The sequence below is a fragment of the Pyrus communis genome, chromosome 14, assembly GCF_963583255.1.
Source record: "Pyrus communis chromosome 14, drPyrComm1.1, whole genome shotgun sequence".
Classification (NCBI taxonomy): Eukaryota; Viridiplantae; Streptophyta; class Magnoliopsida; order Rosales; family Rosaceae; genus Pyrus; species Pyrus communis.
In genome coordinates this window covers 4,888,367-4,902,986 of record NC_084816.1, presented here as the reverse complement: position 1 = coordinate 4,902,986, position 14,620 = coordinate 4,888,367, and the positions used below count along the sequence as shown (strand labels likewise).

Sequence of the window (14,620 nt, the reverse complement as noted above, 5' to 3'; positions counted from 1 at the left end):
AAAAAAATATTCACACACAAAATATGTAGGCGTATGCTAGTATTTTGTTAGATCCCACATCACCCAGGGGAGTGGATCCTCTATGCCTTAAATGTACATGCCCATCTCTATATAGCATGAGGCACTGGCTTCGGATTTCATTAGAACTCTGAAACGCTTTTTCGATCTCACTGGTTTCTCATGTAAGTTCCCAGAAACAAAACCGTAAGGGTGTGATTGAGGCCCAAAGCGGATAATATCGTGTTACAGCGGAATCGAGCCCGAAATGTGGTGGAGCCCAGTTCGAGATGTGACATATTTAGTACTCCAAGATTTGAAAACCAACACCTTAACCTTAGCTCACCTTAACCTTAGCTCACCTTAATGGGCCTTAATCTCACAACTGTCCCGCGCCCTGATTTAGCAACCGCGCGCGCCAGCGCGCCAAACTCAATTTTTGTTCCCGCTAAAAATGTCAGCTTTATCAACATCTTCCACCCGTTTCTTCCCGCGTGTTCGAAACCTCGCCCGCCTGCACGCCATTTCCATTGTCTCCCAACACAATGCCTGCCATCGCCAAACGCAGCCTCGAGCTCAATGACGACAGCATGCCCGTCCAATGGGAGAGTACGCCCGATGCTGTCAGATCCGCCGGAGATTCGACACCTCCGAGGCGGAGGCTCAGATCCAACTCGTCGCCAATGAAGCTGAGCCCGATCTCCAAGCCCATGAAATTGGAATCGCCCCGAAAGCGGCTAAGTGCTTGCGCCAACACTCAGGCAAATGTGAGATTTGATTTGATGTTGAGATGTTGAAACCCCGAAGTAAATTTTCGAGGCTGTTTAAGTTGTCGATTTAATTTCGTTGATTAATTTGGAATCAATTTCAGGGAATTGAGAAGTATTTCACCCAGAAGAAGGTTCAGACTTTGTGCAAACCAGTCGAAAAATCAGTTGAGAAACTGAAATGGAATCCGAAAGGTGAGTATGTTTCAAGCGAATCGGCAAATTGGCAAATTGTTTGTTTGGTATTTAAATTGGCAAATTGATTTGGTTGGATTTGTAGATGGCAAGAAAATCAGCGAGGTGAAGGAGGCATTGCATGTTTCAACCGTGCCGCCAACTGTTTCATGCCGGGAAGATGAGCAGAAGAGGGTTTTGGAGTTCTTGAAGCAATGCATAGAGCAAGAGAAGGCTGCGAGTTTGTACGTGTGTGGGTGTCCTGGGACCGGAAAATCGCTGTCCATTGAGAAAGTGAAGCAGGCTTTGGTTGATTGGGCAGGAGAGGTGAGCTAATTGCACCTCAATGATATTATGTGCTTAATTGTACAAATATTGTAGAACCTTTAAAATGTAAATGATTAATTGCCATGTCCGAAAAATGTGTTACTTCGATACAAAGTGTTAATTAACACTGGGAATTGTTCTTATTGCCAGGCCGGATTTGAGGAACCGGATGTGTTGGCTTTGAATTGTTCTTCTCTAACAAAGACTTCCGATATTTTCACTAAGGTAACGACTCTCGAAAGCTTATTCTGTTGTTGGTTGCAAGTTATAACAGATGATGGGCTCACATTTGGTTTGCATTGGCAGATACTTGGTAAAGACCAACCGCCGAAGAAAGTTAAAAGCAAAACCTCATCCCTGCAGCTTCTACAAAATTTGTACTCCCAGAAGCCTTCGTCTTCTAGAAGGAAGATGACGTAAGTAATTTATCCTCGTTCAAACACAAGCTGTGTGCAACGTTTGACGGCCACATAAACACGCGTTGGTCTCATCTTAGTACTTTGGATGTAATAAAGAGTGGTTATACTGAAATGGTTCCTATTTTATCAGGCTGGTAATAGCTGATGAATTGGACTTCCTAATTACTAAAGACGGGGCGGTGCTTCATGATCTTTTTATGCTCACAACGTACCAATTTTCGAGATGTATACTCATAGGTACTGAATGTAGTTGATATAAAGTAAGGTCAATTGAAAATTTGTAGTTATATGTGAAGGCTTCATATTATATATGGTTTTGCAGGAGTGGCAAATGCCATAGACCTAGCCGATCGTTTTCTTCCAAGACTTCAGTCACTAAATTGTGAGTTGAATAGCTTTTGTTACCTCGTTTTTGTTCAATGAGAAGCTGGACTGTATTTCCGGTGTAGTATTTACCAACAACTAGTATGCTTACAAATTATATTCATGTTCTAGGCAAACCTATCGTTATTACTTTTCGGGCGTACTCTTATGGCCAGATTCTTAGGATTCTTCAGCAGAGGCTAATAGTAAGTTTGGGCCTTTCGTTCATGAAGTAATCGTGAGCATGAATTAGGAATATTTTTGTTCTCCCTTGCTGTGGACTAATCAAATAAAAGTTGTTCTCTCTTATTGTCTCAGTATATTTACCGAGTACTAACAGTTATTGTGTTCCAACAGACACTTCCTTACACCGTCTTTCAACCACCAGCATTGGAACTTTGTGCCAGAGTGAGTTTGCTATTGTTATCATATTTTCCGGAAGATCGTTAATTATTTAGATGTTGTCAATCTTTATATTACATGCATATAGGCTGAGTACTTACTATGAAAAATGGCAGAAAGTTGCGGCTGCATCTGGAGATATGAGGAAAGCACTTTGTATTTGCAGGTTAGTTTTGCCGAGTCACATCATAAATTCTACAAAAGGTGTTTGAATTTGACCATTCTGGTTAATTGGAGTAGACATGGGCTGTGCAATTGTAATGGTGCAAGTTAAGAACAAGCACTTTAGATTCATCAATGTATCCGAAAATGTAAATGCCTTGTAAAGTTACGAGTCATATTAATGTCAGAAACTACATCTATATATGTCTAGCGACTTTTGACTGTTTCGTAGGAGCTTTGCGTGGGATTATGAGCCTAACTGTTCCTAACTGTTTTCCAGGAGTGCAATTGAGATTCTGGAAGCTGAGGTGAAAGAATCTACTGATAACTTGAATTCATCACCAGTAGTGGACGCATTCGTTGAGCAGCAGACGGCTCCTGCTCCAGCTCCTGTTGGGAAAAAACAGGAGATTGATGTTGTAAGTGATCACCCTGGTCCCCACATGCTTCAGAACTTATCCGAATCAGCAAACTAACAGATGTGACGCATTCATTTCAGTTCATTCATACATTCCTGCAACAAGATTTCACAAATTTTGCAGTTCCATTATCTTTATTTGATTCATTTTTTTAACTCCAAAAGTTTCAAGTAAACACTTTCAATTGTGAAAAAACCTAAAAGTTTCATAATGCGTACTTCATTTTTTTGAACTATTTACGTTCTAAATTTTCACTTATGTGTGGTGCAGGTGACAATTGGTCATATGGCTTCTGCTTTGTCAAAGACATTCAAATCACCAGTAGTGGACACCATACAAAGTCTTCCGCAACATCAACAGGTAACCCTTTTTCTAGTGACTTGTAGATGTTGAATGTAGGCTATGGGCTTTTTAAGTATTCCAATAGTTCCGAGCCATGAAGCGAACTTAAAGATTGGCATCCTATCATTAATTTTAATGCAAGTGTCCTATTTCACCACAGATTATACTGTGCTCTGCCGTGAGGCTTTTCCGTGGAAAAAAGAAGGATTCAACTGTAGCACAGGTATGTTTCCTTTCCATTGTTTGATGATAAACGATAACAGTAGCATGTAAAATTTACGTTACTGATTTCTGTATTTTTCACATATTTGCAGCTAAATAAATCTTATATAGACATCTGCAAATCAACACTAATCCCACCAGTCGGAATTTTCGAATTTTCAAGTATGTGCAGAGTGCTAAATGACCAGGTAAGAAAATACGTCTATTAGTATAACATCCTTGTATTGGCGTTCCCCGAGAATATGCTATTAGATTTGAATGCGAATTTACAACTTGGTAACGGAGAAACAAGTTAGTTACTGAGGCATAATCTACGTGCAGGGGCTCCTGAAATTGGGCGGTCAATCTCGAGATGAAAAACTTAAAAGAGTGACAATGAATGCAGCAGATGAAGCAGACATCACTTTTGCATTACAGGTGAGGACACAATATATCCAAGCCTCTTATAACTCTGCTTTTCCTTTATGTTATATTCTTGTAATTTCTTTCAGCTTGTTGATGATTACCTCTTTATGTTTGAACAGGGAATTCGTTTCTTTCGGAACTGTCTTCAGTAGTTACGTTCAAAGAATATGCACTCCAGATTTTTCTTATGCTTAATACTTGCGGCTCTGATTTCGCACCTGCTTCAAAATTCAAATACAAGGTCTGAAACCTTCCTTTTTACAAGTTTCTCGAAATACAATGCCTTGAATACGAATTGCGCATCTCATATTTGGAACTGAATTCTTCAACCATAAAAAACGAACACATTAGCATAGGGTTAGCAACATGCTGGTAAACAGATTATCCATTGCACAGTTGAAATCGGAGTCCTGTGAAAACTTTCCTGCAGATAATTTGTGTGCTAAAGTTACTATACCTTGGAATCCAAGTATTGACCATTTACTCATCAATATTTATCTTGCCAGTTTCCGTCACAGGTTGCTTTATATCTTATAGTTTCATATTACTGTCTGAATGCAGATTTCCGACTACGAGAAGCATCTAATTTCAGACCGGTTTCCGCCTTGTTCAATTTTGCCATTTCATTCTTTAAAAAGATGACAGAACAAAACAACAGAGAAAAGTTGTTGAATTAGTTTATGTTATACATGTAATACAGAAGATGTAACTTATTTTGTATAAACATAAGAATGTAACTTTGTCATTGCTCTTTGTTTTAATACGTTCTTCTTTCTTAAAACATAATAACGTTTATTTATTTACATGCTTTTACTACAAAGGTTTAGGTTGGGTACATAGACGTTTCTCTGACACTCGGAAAGCAGGGAGCTTTGTTTGCTTTTAGGGTTGTCCTTTTGCTACAAAGATATATATGGATATTACTAGGATCAACATTTATCACAAAACCACAAAAAAAAGTTTTTATCCAACAAGAGTGTTCCTGATGGAACGAAGTTCAGATTCAGCATCACCGATATTCTTTAGCCGAATTGTAGGGGATTCAACAGAACAAGCGATTCCAAGTCTAAATATCGAACTCAAGCACGCCTCAGTTTTTGGAACTCCCATGCTGCACTGATCGGTGCCTCCTTGAAGAAGTGGTGCATCCACAATCTCGGTCACATGCTCAGGGATAGCCATCTTGACAAAATTATGGAGGTTCAAGTTGTTGCTAAACATGTCATCAGTGGGTTTCTTCCCTGTGAACATCTCCAGCAGTAGAATGCCAAAGCTGTAGACATCTCCATTTGTCGACGCCTCGCTTCCCATTCCATACTCTACATATATTGGTAAATATAAGAAAATAATACTGTGACCACAACCGTAAATAAATAGCTTTGCTTGTATTGTGCATATGGGATGAGGATATGTACCTGGAGCAACATAACCAACCGTTCCTCTTATACCGATGGAACTTGTCTGAATCTGATTTTCTGAAACATTACTTGGCAATTGTGAGAGAAACCGTGCTAATCCAAAGTCCGAAACATGTCCAGTCAACTCGGTGTTCAAAAGAACATTGCTTGGCTTGAGATCACAATGAACGATTGGTGTTTCGCAATGATTATGAAGATAATCCATTGCACAAGCAACATCAATTACAATGTCGAGCCTCTGAAGAAGGTTTAAATTCTTGGATGCATGATCTCTTACCTCTTCAATTCCAGTAGGCGGATGCAGCCAATCTTCTAAGCTTCCGTTGTCCATGTACTCATAAACCAAAGCTTTGAAGTCGTTACCATGAAAATCAACACTTGAACATGCAGTTATAATCTTAACAAGATTTCGATGCCTGATATTTCTCAAAGCCTCACATTCTGATATGAAACTCCTCGATGCTCCATGGCGTAACAAGTTAAACACCTTCACTGCAACAAGGTGGCCTTTATCAACATCATCGTCATTGTCACCAAGAAGTCCTTTGTACACAGACCCGAAACTACCCACACCCACCAAATTAGCCGAAGAGAACCCGTCAGTAGCTTTCAGGAGAGTAGCATATGATACTTGTAAGAATGAGCTCTCTGAAGTAGTCAACGGAGTTTGTTTCCTTTTCTTTCTTGACAAGCAAACAAAGATACAAGACAACACCATGACTAGAAGAGCAATCCCGGTTGCTAAAATTAACTTTTCCAAGCTACGAGATAATCCTCCTTTCTTAAACTCTTTGGACTTGCACTTGGGCAGCTGGAGAATAGCAATACCGCCGCAAAGCCTGGTGTTGCCAGCTATTGAAATCGCACTTGCATTCTTGAAAATACCTCCAGTTGGTACTGCTCCCCAAAACTCATTGAACGATAGGTTTAGATTCTTTATCAAGATAAAACTGCCTAAAAACTTTGGAATTTCACCTGACAAGTTGTTGCGAGAAAGGTCTAAAGAATCAAGCGCTCTCAACGAACCCATTGATGAAGGAATGGGGCCCTGAAAGATGTTGCCTTGCAAGTTTAGGATACCTAAACTCACACAGCTACCAAGGCTAGGAGGAAGTTGTCCGGATAACATGTTATCAGAAACGTCCAGCAGAGTCAGACTATTCGAGTTTCCAACCTTTATGGGCAGTGGACCGGTGAGGTGGTTTGCTGACAGTCTCAAAGAAATTGACGAGGGAAGGCCAATAACTTGTTGGGGTATTGCGCCACTGAGGTTATTATCTGAAAGATCCAACCGTTGCAGCTGTTGGCATTTCCCTAGGGTTGAAGGGATGATGCCCTGAAGATTATTACTATAGAACAAGAGTATGTTTAACATGGTTAAATTTCCTAAGGAGGACGGAATACTGCCCGATAATTTGGTTTCAGAAATATCTAGTTCTACTAGCCTTGAAAGCTTTCCTATGTCAGTCGGGATGCTACTCGAGAATCTATTACTCGACATAGCCAACGATTCCAAGTTGATCAGATTCCCTATGCCAGCCGGGATGCTTCCATGGAGCGGGTTCTCGGATAACCAAAACTTTTGAAGCTTGATTGAGAGATTAGAGATTGATACCGGCAATGTCCCTCCAAAGTTGTTAGTATTTATCAACAACAACTCTAACTCTGTGGCATTGTTCAAATCTGACAGAAAACGCATGTCACCGTCGGCGCCACTTCCGAAGTGATTATATTGAATGTTGAATCTCACAAGCTTATGAAGCTTCTCAAAATTCGGCAGCGGTCCGATTAGGTTGTTTACTGCAACGTGAAATGCCGTTACACTAGTGCAATTGGACATTGAGAGAGGAATTGATCCGGAAAATTGATTGCCGGCAAGGTTAAAGATTTGGAGATTAGGGAGAGTTTTATCCAAATCTGAGGGAATACTCCCTTGAATTTGGTTATTTACGACGGAAAAAGTAGTAACAGCAGAGAGGTTATAGATAGAGGGAGGGATTGTACCAGACAACTTATTAAAGCCCAATGAAAAAAATGTTAATTGTTTCAATCTGCCAAGAGAACTTGGGATATCTCCGACCAAGTTATTCCTGTAGACACTAAGGGCCTCGAGAGATGAAAGGTTCCCCAAAGACGGAGGGATCTCTCCGGTTAAATTATTTACGTCTACAACAAATGATCCAAGCTTCGGCAACGCGCCGAGTTCCAAAGGAATTTTGCCCACCAGCTTGTTGTTACGTAAATCTATAGTGTTGAGGCTGAAGCAATGAGAAATATTGTCAGGAATGTGACCAGTAAATGAGTTATTATATAGACTCAGTACCTCCAGTCTACGCAAGTTCCCGATTTCGGGAGGAATTTCATGACCAAATCTGTTGCTGTCCAGCACCAACTCCCTTAGGAAACTTAGGTTTCCAACGTGTGGCGATAGGGATCCCGCTAGGTTTTGAGATAGTAGGCTCAGCTTTGTGACCCTTTGGCGATGTCGTCGACCGCATGTGATGCCCGGCCATGTGCAGAAGTGAACGGAACCGTTCCAAGAGCTCATGATCTGATGAGAGTCGTCCGTTATTTGAGCTTTGATGGCTAGCAACGCCAGCCTATCCGTCTCATTCCCTCCCGGCCTCGGTTGCATGGAGCTCCAACAGCAAACGAAGAACACTGCACTGAAAAGTGAGTACATTAGAATCAATTTCACAAGCAAAACCCTCATTTTTTGAATTGGGTTTGTGAGGTTGGTTGTTTGTGTTTGTGTTTGAGACAAACCATACTTATAACGTTGTCAGTTATGGCCTTATGGGTGTGTAGTAGTTACATGTTATCAATCTGCAATAAATTACAAAACTTAGTCATTTGAGGCGGCCATTGCTGCAGCCATAGAAATTGGAAGGTGGTGGGGGATTCATTCTCAAAATCAACTAGACTTGATGTACCGGACCGTGTTTCTAACACACTAAAAAAACCTCTTTTATAACTTATAACGTTGTAAATTATGGCTCTTATGAGTGTGTAGTTGTTGCATGTTATAAATACGCAATAAATTAATGTTGTAAATTATGGCCCTTATGAGTGTGCCCTTATGAGTGTGTAGTTGTTGCATGTTATAAATACGCAATAAATTAATGTTGTAAATTATGGCCATCTTGAGTGTGTAGTTGTTGCATGTGATAAATACGCAATAAATTACTAAACCCTAGTCATTCAACACGGCCATTGCTGCAGCCATGGAAATTTGAAGGTGGTGAGGGATTCATTCCCAATCAACTACATTTGGTGTACTGGGCTGTTTCTAACATATTAAAAAATTTCTCCTATAACTTTACGTTGACAATTATGATCCTTATGGGTGTGTAGTAGTTGCATGTTATAAATACGCAATAAATTACAAAACGTGGCCATACGACGAGGCCATTAATTGCTGTAGCCATGGAAATTTGAAGGTGGTGGGGATTTCATTCCCAATCTGCACAATGTGGACATATATATGGTTGTGTTGTAAGGGTCATGAGAGAGACTGTAGTAAGAAGTTAGGGTTCGTTTTATAATTATTTTGTTTTTAGTTTTTTTTTTTAAATTAAAAATAATGAGAAAATATAAGAAAGAAATGAACGATGAACCCTAACTGCATGAACAACAACATATTTGAACTTAGGAATGTGTATTCAATTGAGATTTTGAAGGATTTTAATTCTTTTAAAATAGGTTATTAATGACACGCTCCGACCCCGATATTCCCCGAATACCAGGATAGGCACGTGCTAGCCGACACCCGAAGGTGACGAAAGCCATTTATTGAGTGCAAATGCTGAAAACAAGGGATAAATAAGACTTATAAATATAAAAGAATAATGAGTATGCAAATAAAGAACGTGTTCAGAGCACATATCTAATCTAGTACACTAAAAGAAAATAATATAAAATTGAATGAAACAAAGGAGTGGGTCCTACACCACGAGGACTCGAAAATGCCGATGCGGAAGTGCCTGGACGTCGGGATTGTATGCCTCGATTTTAAGTCCTGAAACAAACATGAGTGGACCAAGTTGATATATATATATATAATAAAACAGTTATCAACGTACTAACCCCCAGGCTTTATGAAAACACAAATATAATGATAAACATAGGTTTTCCGAAACCTAGTATGTCGTGCAATATCTCAAATCATAACTTGTATATATAATAAACACTAGTGAATGTCTGATATAACTCTCCAGGCCCCATGCCGGCTCCCCGTCTCTGAGCAGACAGTCAGAGGAAAATACACTTCATGCCCCATGCTGGCTTCCCGTCCCTGTGCTAAATAGCCAGAGGAAACACACTCCAAACCCTATGCCAACACCAAACCGTCGCCCGGGACGAACCGAATCTATCCCTACGTCCCGTAGCGGAAAGGACCACTAGGTAGGTACAAAACCAGTAACCATACATATATTGAAAATCAACTTCATAGTATAAAGTCATCCATCATCTATACTATAAAGAGGTGCTCTAAACATGTTCTAAATATCATATCATCATCCATCAGATATTCTATAAGAACATGTGTTATAGGAAAAATAGTAATAATTCAAACTAGCCTTAGTAAGCATGTTATCTCATAAAACGTTTCATAAAACATAATAATCAAATCATGCTTTTCATGTATGCATTTCTACTATCAAAACATGCATTTTTAGAAGGGATCCACTCACAGTACTTCGCCGTCGAAAAGTCACGCTATCTAGCGAAAAAGGAAACGCCACACATAAACGCCCCTAGGCACATAAATGGTACATTTAGTCAAACTCTACTCAAACGACGGAATTTGGGAAAACGGACATCAGAAACGGGTTTAGGACGTCAAAATTAGCCTAGGAGGGGTCCCGCAGGAAAACCCTAAAGTCAACGTGTCGACGGTCAGACTGGGTCCGGGTCAGCAAGTCAAACGGGTCTGGGCTTGGATCCAGATTGGATTAAAGGGTTTGGACTTGGGTTTGGGCCTAAAGGGTTTAGGCCTAATGGGTTTTGGGGTTAACGGGCCGGAGCCCCTAAAAGAAACGGCCCAAAGGCCTTTAAATTAACAAAACAAAAATAAAAATAATAAAAAGGTTGGGTGGGGCTGCCCAGGGTTTTGAGCTTGGCAGGAAAGGCCCAAAGGCCTTGGGTTTGGTGGTTCACCGGATTCCAAGGAAGGAGAAGGCTGGATTTCGGCCGGAGAATTCCCAAGCTCCGATGGAGCTCAAAACTCAACCAAAACATGCCATTAAATATACCAAATTGAAGCCCCGAAGGTAAGGAATCGAAATATACCCTTGGTTTCCGTCATCGTGGCCAGAGTTGGCCGAAAAACAGCCTGGAAGCCACGGGTGTTTGCCGGAAACTGGGTAAGATTCAAATGAGTATAAATTCTTCGATACTTAATGAAATTGGGTGAAACAAAAAGGAAAGTTGTAGTACTCAGCGAGACAAAGAGATTAATACCTTGCACGCCGGCCAACTCGTCGTGGTTTGGCCGGAAATTGCCTTGAAAGGGGCGGTGCTCGCCGGAAAATTGGGAAATGTCTCTAAGGTGGTGTCTTCATGGTTTGACGTCCAAAACACAACCACGGGGTCAAAACATAACTATAGGGATGAAAAGAGAAGCATTTGGAGTGTTTTGAGGCTTACCCAAAACTGAATGACGAGGAATTCGTCTGAGTTTCTCTGTGTTCCACAGAGACGAAGAGGGAGGGAGAGCTAACGTGGTGATGATGGTGATGTTGTCGTCGTTGATGAGGTGTGGGCACAGGTGTGTGTGTGGGCGTTCTTGTAATAACCCGTCCCGGGATTTACGTAGGAAAATGGGTATTTTTGTATTTTCACTAAGTTTGGGGATACCTTTCTTTTTAAAATTGTTTTTGAACCTTAATTGGTGAGCCCAAGGGGCCCACCCCCTGTTTTTGTTCCCCGGTTCCCTTTCCCTTTCCTTTCTTTTCTTTTATTTTTCTGAAAAGTCTTCTCTTCTCTCTTCTCTCTTTCTTCCCGTGCTCTCTCTCCTTTCTCCCCCTCTCGGTGCTCCTTCCTCCGATAAGAACACACACACACACACCCATGCCCACACCTATAACTCTTTTCTAACCCCGTGGTTGTGTTTTGGACGTCAAACCATGAAGAAATCACCTCGGAGACATTTCCCAGTTTTCCGGCGAGCACCGCCCCTTTCGAGGCCATTTCCGGCCAAACCTCGGCGATTTGGCCGGCGTGCGAGGTATCAATCTCTTCGTCTCGCTGAGTACTACAACTTTCCTTTTTGTTTCACCCAATTTCATTGAGTATTGAAGAAGTTATGCTCATTTGAATCTTACCCAGTTCCGGCGGACACCCGTGGCTTCCATGCTGTTTTCCGGCCAACTCCGACCACAATGACGGGAACCAAGGGTATATTTCGATTCCTTACCTTCGGGGCTTCATTTTGGTATATTGAATGACATGTTTTGGTTGCGTTTTGAGCTCCAACGGAGCTTGGGAATTCTTCGGCCGAATTCCGGCGTCTCCGGCGCACCCAGGCCTTCGGGCCGTTCTCCACCCTCACACGGGCCTTAGGCCTGTTTGGTCTCTGGCCCAAAACCCTAAACCTTTTCCTTTTTATTTTTATTTTGTTTCATTTAAAAACCCAAAAGGCCTTAGGGCCTGTTAGCCCAAAACCCATCACCCTTTCTGTTGTGGGCCTTTGGGCCGAATGGGTTCAAGCCCAACCCAACCCACCTAAAACCTAACCCAATTACCTTAGACCCAAACCCGGATCCAACCCAAGTCCAAACCCTTTAACCCAATCCGGATCCAAGCCCAAACCCATTGACCCGTGACCCTGACCCGTGACCGGTTGACCCGTAACCCTGACCCGTTGACCGTTGACCGTTGACTGGGTTAACGGTCAACGTTGACTTTGACAGTTGACTTTTTGGGTTTTCGTGCGGGACCCCTCCTAGGCTAATTTCGACGTCCTGAACCCGTTTTCGATGTCCGTTTTCCCAAATTCAATCGTTTGAGTAGAGTTTGACTAAGTGTACCGTTTATGTGCTTAGGGGCGATTATCTGTGGCGTTTCCTTCTTCGCTAGATGGCGTGGCTTTTCGACGGCGAAGTACTGTGAGTGGACCCCTTCTAAAAATGCATGTTTTGATAGTATAAATGCATACATGAAAAGCATGATTTGATGATTATGTTTTATGAACGTTTTATGAGATAACATGCTTACTGAGGCTAGTTTGAATTATTACTATTTTTCCTATAACCCATGTTCTTATAGCATATCTGATGGATGACGATATGATATTTAGAACATGTTTAGAACACCTCTTTATAGTATAGATGATGGATGACTTTATACTATGAAGTTGATTTTCAATATATGTATGTTCACTGGTTTTGTACTTACCTAGTGGTCCTTTCCGCTACGGGACGTAGGGATAGATCCGGTCCGTCCCGGGCGACGGTTTGGTGTTGGCATAGGGCCTGGAGTGTGTTTTCCTCTGACTGTCTGCTCAGAGACGGGGAGCCGGCAAGGGGCCTGAAGTGCATTTTCCTCTGACTGTGTGCTCAGAGACGGGGAGCCGGCATGGGGCCTGAAGTGTTATATTGGACATTCACTAGTGATTATTATTTTTATGCGAATGATGATTTGAGACATTGCACGACATGCTAGGTTTCGGAAAACCTATGTTTATCATTATATTTGTGTTTTCATAAAACCTGGGGGTTAGTACGTTGATAACTGTTTATATATATATATATATCAACTTGGTCCACTCATGTTTGTTTTGCGCCCCCTTCAGGACTTAGAATCGAGGCATACAATCCCGACGTCCAGGCAATTCCGCATCGGCATCTTCGAGTCCTCGTGGTGTAGGACCCATTCCTTTGTCTCATTCAATTTTATATTATTTTCTTTAGTGTTCTAGATTAGATGTGTGCTCTGAACACGGTCCTTATTTGCATATTAATTATTCTTTTATATTTATAAACTTTATTTATCCCTTGTTTTCAGCATTTACACTCAATAAATGGCTTTCGTCACCCTCGGGTGTCGGCCAGCACGTGCCTATCCTGGTATTTGGGGAATATCGGGGTCGGGGTGTGTCAGTTCTTGTCGGAGAAAAGAGCACCGAGAGGGGGGATGGAGAGATCACAGAGGAAGAAAGAGAGAAGAGAGACTTTTAGAAGAAATAAAAGAAAGGGAAAGGGAAAAAGGAACCGGGGAACAAAACAGGGGGTGGGCCCCTTGGGCTTACCAATTAAGGTTAAAAAACAATTTAAAAAAAAAGGAAAAATATCCCCCAAACTTAGTAAAAATACAAAAATATTCATTTTCTTCCGTAAATTTCGGGACAGGTTGTTACAATTAAAATTCTTAAAAATTTAGATGTATTCATATAAGATTTTAAAGAATATAACATTTCAGGTGTATTCGATTAGAAATTTATTTTAAAGAATTTTAAAAAGTTAAGGAATTTGAAGAAATTGGAGAGGTTTCGTAGTGTAGGAATCTTTGCAAAATCAATTAAACTCCATAAAAATCTATGGATTTATAAATCCATTAAAATCCCTCAAAATCTCAATTGAATACACCATCCTTAGATGCAGAAAGAGTATACATTGTCTAACCAATTCGACTAAACTCAAATCGTTTATAAGCATATATATGTACACGTGTGTGTGTGTGTGTGTGTACACATACACACACACACACACACACATTGACACGCCCTGATCTCGATATTCCCTAAATACCAGAATAGGCACGTGTTGGCCGACACCCGAGGGTGACGAAAGCCATTTATTGAGTGCAAATGCTGAAAACAAGAGATATATAGGACTTATAAATATAAAAGAATAATGAATATGCATTTAAGGAACGTGTTCAGAGCATACAACTAATTAGAACATTAAAAGAAATAATATAAAATTGAATGAAACAAAGGATGGATCCCACACCAAGAGGACTCGAAGATGCCGATGCGAAAGTGTCTTGACACCGGAATTGTATGCCTCGAATCTAAGTCCTGAAGGGGGCACAAAACAAACATGAGTGGACCAAGTTGATATAATAATAATAATAATAATAATAATAATAATAATAATAATAATAATAAAAAAGCAGTTATCAACATATTAACCCCCAGGTTTTATGAAAACACATATATCATGATTAAAATAGGTTTTTCGAAACCTAGCATGCTGTGC

The 14,620-nt window shown here is 40.8% G+C and overlaps 2 protein-coding genes and 1 long non-coding RNA gene across 3 annotated transcripts; 2 read left to right on the top strand and 1 right to left on the bottom strand.

The window, feature by feature from the left end:
* The first annotated feature begins 510 nt into the window (after nucleotides 1-510).
* Nucleotides 511-4,652, top strand: LOC137714708 (cell division control protein 6 homolog B-like). Its single transcript, XM_068453853.1, has 17 exons — nucleotides 511-764; nucleotides 869-959; nucleotides 1,045-1,265; nucleotides 1,416-1,490; nucleotides 1,572-1,681; nucleotides 1,815-1,921; nucleotides 2,007-2,066; nucleotides 2,180-2,253; nucleotides 2,405-2,455; nucleotides 2,566-2,615; nucleotides 2,892-3,030; nucleotides 3,301-3,390; nucleotides 3,533-3,595; nucleotides 3,687-3,782; nucleotides 3,916-4,011; nucleotides 4,119-4,240; nucleotides 4,561-4,652. The coding sequence occupies exons 1-16, from the start codon at nucleotides 543-545 to the stop codon at nucleotides 4,149-4,151; spliced, it is 1,578 nt and encodes a 525-aa protein (XP_068309954.1). The 5' UTR covers nucleotides 511-542; the 3' UTR covers nucleotides 4,152-4,240; nucleotides 4,561-4,652.
* Nucleotides 4,653-4,908: 256 nt separating this feature from the next.
* On the bottom strand, nucleotides 4,909-8,143 carry LOC137714707 (putative receptor-like protein kinase At3g47110). The gene is made up of 2 exons (XM_068453852.1): nucleotides 5,415-8,143; nucleotides 4,909-5,318 (listed from the first exon to the last, which is right to left on the bottom strand). Exons 1-2 carry the CDS (start codon nucleotides 8,128-8,130, stop codon nucleotides 4,963-4,965), a joined length of 3,072 nt encoding a protein of 1,023 aa, XP_068309953.1. The 5' UTR covers nucleotides 8,131-8,143; the 3' UTR covers nucleotides 4,909-4,962.
* A 3,573-nt stretch (nucleotides 8,144-11,716) lies between these two features.
* Nucleotides 11,717-13,356, top strand: LOC137714706 (uncharacterized). The gene is made up of 3 exons (XR_011065435.1): nucleotides 11,717-11,816; nucleotides 12,464-12,526; nucleotides 13,213-13,356. It is a non-coding gene; the product is annotated as an uncharacterized lncRNA (long non-coding RNA).
* The last annotated feature ends 1,264 nt before the right edge of the window (nucleotides 13,357-14,620 follow it).